This window comes from Echinops telfairi, unplaced genomic scaffold, assembly GCF_000313985.2.
Source record: "Echinops telfairi isolate 266 unplaced genomic scaffold, ASM31398v2 ScPeMD7_20;HRSCAF=75, whole genome shotgun sequence".
Classification (NCBI taxonomy): domain Eukaryota; kingdom Metazoa; phylum Chordata; class Mammalia; order Afrosoricida; family Tenrecidae; genus Echinops; species Echinops telfairi.
This window is the reverse complement of record NW_022103917.1, coordinates 8,112,786-8,119,014: the sequence shown is the minus strand read 5'-3', so window position 1 is coordinate 8,119,014 and position 6,229 is coordinate 8,112,786. Positions and strand designations below refer to the sequence as shown.

The window sequence follows — 6,229 nt, the reverse complement described above, 5'->3', positions numbered from 1 at the left end:
AGAAAACACATTAACACAATCCACGATCTTCCAATTCCTTAAAACTTTTCAGGAGTCCCCTCTTGGTTTAAGCAGTTACGATGTCATTACCTTGGGAAAATGTCTGGCAGTGTTTTTAACTAAACGTACCAGTCTGTGATCCTAGTAATTTCATGTTTTCATCCAGCCAAACATTTTTAGCAACTTTATTCCTAATAGTTAAAACTAGGAAGTCTAGCTTTCCTTCAAAAACTGTACTGTACTAAAAAGCAACCAATATGCTCATGCATAAAGGTGCATACATTTATATTCCCCAACCAAATTCTCAAACTCCCTGCTATAATACTCACAGGCCTCCCATCGGAGAACCACCCAGTGGGTGTCTTTTAACAAGTAGAGCCTGATGCTCTTAAGCAGCAGTCCACCAAAACACAGGCAAAGCTAAAGATATGGGCGGGGCGGCCTCTTAAAACCCAAAATGGTGCTTACTCTTGGGGAACAAAGGCAGGCAACTGTGATAACGCCAGGCAATCAAATGGAATGGCCTGCTTTGTACATTTCAGTATTTTAAAAATATTTTATTAGGGGCTCCTAGAACGCTTATCACAACCCATACATACATGTCAAACATGTTACCCTCATTCTCAAAACATTTGCTTTCGACTTGAGCCCTTGGTACCAGCTTTTTTCCCTCCCTCCCTGCTCATGAACCCGTGGTAATTTGTAATCTTACTGTCCACCCTCCAAGGTTTTATGTAGACCCTTCTAATTGGTTCCCTTTCTATCACAAACTCCTAGTATCACCACTCACCAGTGGTCCTGAGGGGGTTATCTGTCCTGGATTCCAATCCAAGTTCTGTACCAGTGTACATCTTCTGGTCTAGCCAGGTAGAATTTGGATAGTGGGGCAGGGAGCATTTAGGAACTAGAGAAAAGGGGACCCACGGCCCATCTGTATGCAACTAGACATCCCTCTACAGCAGGGCTGTAGAGAGATGAGCCCCTCAGGGTAGTGGAGCAAAATTGAAACAGACCCCAATTACCTTTGGGGAAGTCTTGATGCTTATGATAAAAACTGGACCTAAGTTTTGCTTGGAATTTCAGGTTGGGGCCACTGATCAGCTACATTCCTCCTTTCCACAATCAAACTCAGCATTCCTCCCAAGTACTATTTTAGGTGCTAAGGCTTGGTAGAACGGGTCCCAGTGACTTTACATTAAAAAGTAAACTAATTTGACAAGAAGCTAAAGCTGACAGGAGTTGGCCAACTCGGAATAAGCATGGCAATCAGAAGGGGACAGGGGCGAAACAATGCTGCGTGAACCTTCTTGTGGACTGGAATAGATGTGGTGACCAGATGATGTTTAATTCCCCCCAAAGACGGTACCATATATTTTTTACTAGAAAAGAAAGCCATTTCCATACCCAAAACGTGTATACCAAGTTTTATTAAGTATCAAATACAAAACATTCCAAAAGCAATTTACTATATCCAAGTCCTAGTAACGTTAGACTACTACCTGCTATACAAATAAACATCCCACCTTTCACAACCAAGTTGGGAGACTCAAGCCTCACTTTTTCTAGGCGTGAAGTCTGCTAGATCAATAAGCATGTCAAAACATGCTTGGCCATTTAAGCACACTTAGTATTAATGTAATATTCATGGTATTTGCCATAACCAATGTTCTACATGATCTCCAAGATTATCTAGAAATGTAGAGGCAAAGGGGCCTCTAATATGTTGACTGAAGTGATCATGGAAGATGGTCCCTATGCAAGTATGCTCTGCTTAATTACAAGTTTGTCAAATGAGGGGGATAAAATGTTCCTATCAGGTTCCCAAATGCAAAGCTCAAATCCTTTGACCATTGGCTGCTTTTTGTACTACTGGCTCTTATCTCTAAAGCATTGATATTGCTGTTACCAAGAAAAAAGATTAAGAGTTGAAGTAGGCTTACAAAAGGAATAGTGCCTACCAAGTAATTTAGCTACCTGTTTAAAGTGTTTTGATATTTCAAGCAGTTTGTCATCTTTGTCTACCCTCCCCATTTTTTTCACACATCTAATCTCTGCTTTACTACTTGAGCCTTTCAATCCCCTCATTCAACCTTCAAATAGTTTTTAATCGCAGCATTGTCCTATAACTAATAAAAACGAAAGCCAGCAGAGCAGGAGTAACCTCTCGCCCAGGTACCTCCAGTCAATCTGTTTCAGACCCCTCTGCTGAGAACTTGCACCTTAGCCCCAGATACTCAGACTCCACATTTGAACAAAACCCAGTGATGCCTCCTCCCTGAGATCCACAGGAACCATTTATGGCAAAATCTATTGCCAGGACCAAACCAACTCTGATGAGTATTGCCAACTGGTGTGACTTATTGACAATCAGCACTCTTCTGCTTCAGCAACTCTAAAATGAAAAACATGGGGTCAGATATTTATTGCTACATATTCAATACCACCTCTCCTACCTAATCTAACAATTCCCTTAACTGGAAAAAACAATTGTTTTCAAGTGAAAACTTGATACCACCCACTGCAGTTCTTAAGCACCATTCTTCAGGTGTGTATCCATTATCACACCAATAAAAGTACTACCTCTCAAACTAGTAACTTGGTAGTAGTGCACTAATAACAATGAAAATGTCTGAACAAATCTGCTTCAGACCAGAAGTGCAAATATATAAGGCGTATTCCAGTGAAAAGAGCAATTAAACATTTTTCTATTAGCAACTTTGTAATTTTACAAGGACTAAACCACAAGTAGAAAGATTACTTTTAAAAATTACCTCACCAGTGATTCAAATAATTAACCTGCCAGGTTACATTACACATTGCTTCCAAGAGCCAGGTTTCTCTCCTTTTTGCAAACCAATTGAGAATCAGAAAACTTGCCAGTTGCAACTCTAAAATGTGGCAAAGCTATATAGTAGTGACATGACAAAAGCCCTAACTAACCCATTACAACCTACCTTAGCATTTGAGTTCTCTTGCTCCAGCTCAACCTAGTGAATAAATCAGCACTCCCATGACCAGATTTGACCATAATCAACCTGGAAAAACAGATGAAGACTAGTTACCTCTCAATGAAACTCTTTAAAACTTGCCTATAACTGTCCTCCTTTCCCAGAAGAATAGGCAAGTTCAGACTTGTAGTTTAATGTATTTCATGATCTACTACTTCTCTCAAGTGGTGAAGGATTCACTGGCTTGGGATGGACTGGAATGGCTTAAATGGTTAAGTTGCATGGCTTATGGATTGTCATTCTGTTCCAATGGTGCACTGCCATGTTAAATCCATAAGTTGAACGCACAAAACTTATTTGAAGGATTAAGTGCAGTAAAAGGATTTTTAGTTGGAGGTCTTCAAGTTTACTATATTCAAGAGCATCTTTTTCAACTTCATGGCTGGACCTGGGTCATGTTGCCTCAGGTTTTGTTTTAATGACCACTTGCAATAGATTTTCTCCATACAGTGTAGTTTCATAGAACTAAAAAACAAGTCAGGCATCCAACTAAATGTCAAGATTGCAATGGCTTATAGGGGCAAAGAGGGAGACCCCCAAAGCTAAGCCATTTCCCACATTGAATAAAAGACTAACATGAAAAATGTTCAAATACACTAATGTAGCATGTTTAAAGGTCTTCCATCAGATTCTTTAAAAAAAAAAATACCCCCTCCCAGACCCCAGATTGCTATTGGTAAACAATAGCTACATTATTTAGGCCTAAGTGTCATCACAACATGCTTTAAAAAAATAAAAATTAAAAATCCAAGTGCTGAATTTGGAGGACTTCTAATATGCTATTGAACATCTGGCTTTTCCAAACGTGTTTAAAGCTAGAAAGCATTTCCATTGCCATGGTGTACAGTATGCCTTACTGTACTATGAGGAAGTAACGGTTCAATTTCGATTTAGACGGAAAAACTAGTTTGCTTTGCTTACCATCTTTGCTGTTTCACAGGCATTTGATGCTTTAAATCTGATGTGGAATGCTGATTGATTCACTTTTTAGAAGTCATAAGCCTTTGAGAAGTTGGAGAGAACTTCATTGCTTATCTATTTTCTCCTTTGCAATCAAGCTGTTCCTTTAAAAGTGAGACACTACAGAGTTGCAAAAATTTGAAACAGTAAGAGCAAGCATCGTTTGCAGCTTCATGGTTGGTTTTGGCCAAACTTTTTTATTTAGTATTCTGTAGTTGTTTAATACACACTTTAAATGGTCTTAACGGGGGAGGGGGAAAGGGGAGGCTCTTGCAGATTCCCAAGGAAATGTCAGAAAGGCAATATATTGGCCAGCATTATCCTTTGTTTCGGGTTTACTGAGTGAACAGCACTTTCCTAAGTAAGCATCTGATCTCAGGTTCTTCACCCTGAGAACACTTTGGGATTTCAGTTTGAAGACACTCTGAAATCTTAAGAGTAGCAGAAAACCCAACCAACCCTTCTAAAATCTAGCTCGTTTATATAAGTAGAACGAGTCATCTCTCCATTTTAGATGGCTAGATGTTTGTGGAAGTATTGCTTGCCTCACTTACTGGGAAGAATCAAACAGGAATTGGCCTTCAGGAAAACTTAAAGAGAATCACAAACACTAGTACACAAGTCAAGTCTTACACATTTAACATTTGCTTGTTGAAAGCAATGTCATAAAAATCAAATAAAATTAAACAGGTTTTACTTTTTCCTCACAAGAACATAAAAATTATGGGAGAACTTAAAACAGGTTTTTAAAGTAACACAATTTTTCCTTAATAGTCCTTGGGTAGTTATGACAGAATAGTTTCCATTTTTTTGTTTCTTTGAACAGGTATTTTGGTCCAAAGTTTTGTTTGGTTTTAGTATCTGCTTCTGCCTCCCCCTCTATCAGATCGGCTTCCTCCACGGCCACCACCTCTTGGTGCTCCACGGCTTGAACTGCTGTAGGAATCCCGTGGAGGAGGATACCCCCTCTCCATAGAAGGGGGAAGCCCTCTTTCTTGTCTGCCAACCCGATCACGACCACTTGAGTAGAGATCACTTCGGCTGCTTGAGTAACTGTCTCGACTTCCACCATATCCGTCCCGTGAGCTGCTGTAATCATCATAGCGACTGCTTCCACCATAAGATGGCGGGGGCCCTCGTGTAGGTGGAGCACTACGTGAGTTACCTGCAGGGTCAATGGTCAGGTAATATGGCAACACTTTAAATTGTATATATACAACATTTAAACCTGAATTTACAGAATTCTTGTATTAAACCTTTACTTTCTCAACTGGGAAAGTTTTAAACTCTGCCATTGCTGGCCATAACAGGGATTTGCTCATCTGCTGAGATACGGAAATGGATTGATTTTAATGTTTGTTTGAAAAGACTGAAGACGGTGTGTATTTCAAGAGGATATTCCAGACAGCTTGTTATTTTATAGTAGAAACTCAGCCACTTTCCAGTGATAAGTTGCAAGTTTGAACTGTAGACTTTCCTTCACATTGCAATGGTAAACATTTGATCTTGTTAATAAAGTGTTTTAAATTTTATTTTCACTGTTGGGGGAAAACACATAAGGCTGCCAATTTAAGCAAGCAAAATCCCCTCCAAAGCAAGCAAACAGCCTCAAAAAAAACAAAAACTTAGAAAATAAAAGCCCCTCAACAAAACTAGGATAAGCCCAGCTGATAGTTACCCCCTCCAAAAAGCAAGCAAACCCCCTTTTAAAGCAAGCACCACACAGCCTAATTAAACTGGCTTCATAACCCTAAATTCAAGCTGGAGTCATTCAAGACCCTCCAGAAGTCTTACCATAGCTCTCATAGGAATCTCTGTAGGAACCTCCACTTGGATGGTCTGAATAGTCACGATCACGACCATAGCCATCTCTATCACTAAAGAAAGGCAGACACACCGTAAGGTACAAGAACATCATACTGGACGGAGCCATCTATACAATCAAACCACCACTGCAAAGGGGCTTACCTATAGCCTCTGGAGGGATACTCATCACGTGAACTGGAATGACCATAATCACGATAGGTATAATCTCTTGGTGGTGGTGCATAATCTCTTGCATCACGAGAACTGGGGTAATCTCTGCTGGAATAACTATAGAAGCAAAATTAACTTGACGCATGCCCCCCACACCTTAATAACAAATAAAGTGGCAGTGCAACGTACCTGTCTTTAGTAGAATATCCATCATCTCTTGGGGACAGATAAACATCTCTACGGGAGGGCAGGGGTTCCCTTCGTGGTGGGCCTCCATAACTATC

At 40.1% G+C, this 6,229-nt stretch overlaps 1 protein-coding gene and 1 long non-coding RNA gene across 2 annotated transcripts in view; both read right to left on the bottom strand.

Annotated features, from left to right (window-relative positions):
• Positions 1-1,409: 1,409 nt before the first annotated feature.
• LOC123521490 lies at positions 1,410-4,693 on the bottom strand. The gene is made up of 3 exons (XR_006679925.1): positions 3,930-4,693; positions 2,955-3,035; positions 1,410-2,392 (listed from the first exon to the last, which is right to left on the bottom strand). It is a non-coding gene; the product is annotated as an uncharacterized LOC123521490 (long non-coding RNA).
• Positions 4,694-4,735: 42 nt separating this feature from the next.
• The window catches only part of RBMX (RNA binding motif protein X-linked), a 4,661-nt gene continuing 3,167 nt past the window's right edge, over positions 4,736-6,229 (bottom strand). The window contains exons 5-8 of the mRNA XM_004713392.2: positions 6,135-6,224; positions 5,937-6,062; positions 5,763-5,845; positions 4,736-5,133 (exon numbers count right to left, since the gene is read on the bottom strand). Coding sequence (XP_004713449.2) covers positions 4,823-5,133; positions 5,763-5,845; positions 5,937-6,062; positions 6,135-6,224 — 610 coding nt within the window. The 3' untranslated portion in view covers positions 4,736-4,822. The remainder of the gene's footprint in view (positions 5,134-5,762; positions 5,846-5,936; positions 6,063-6,134; positions 6,225-6,229) is intronic.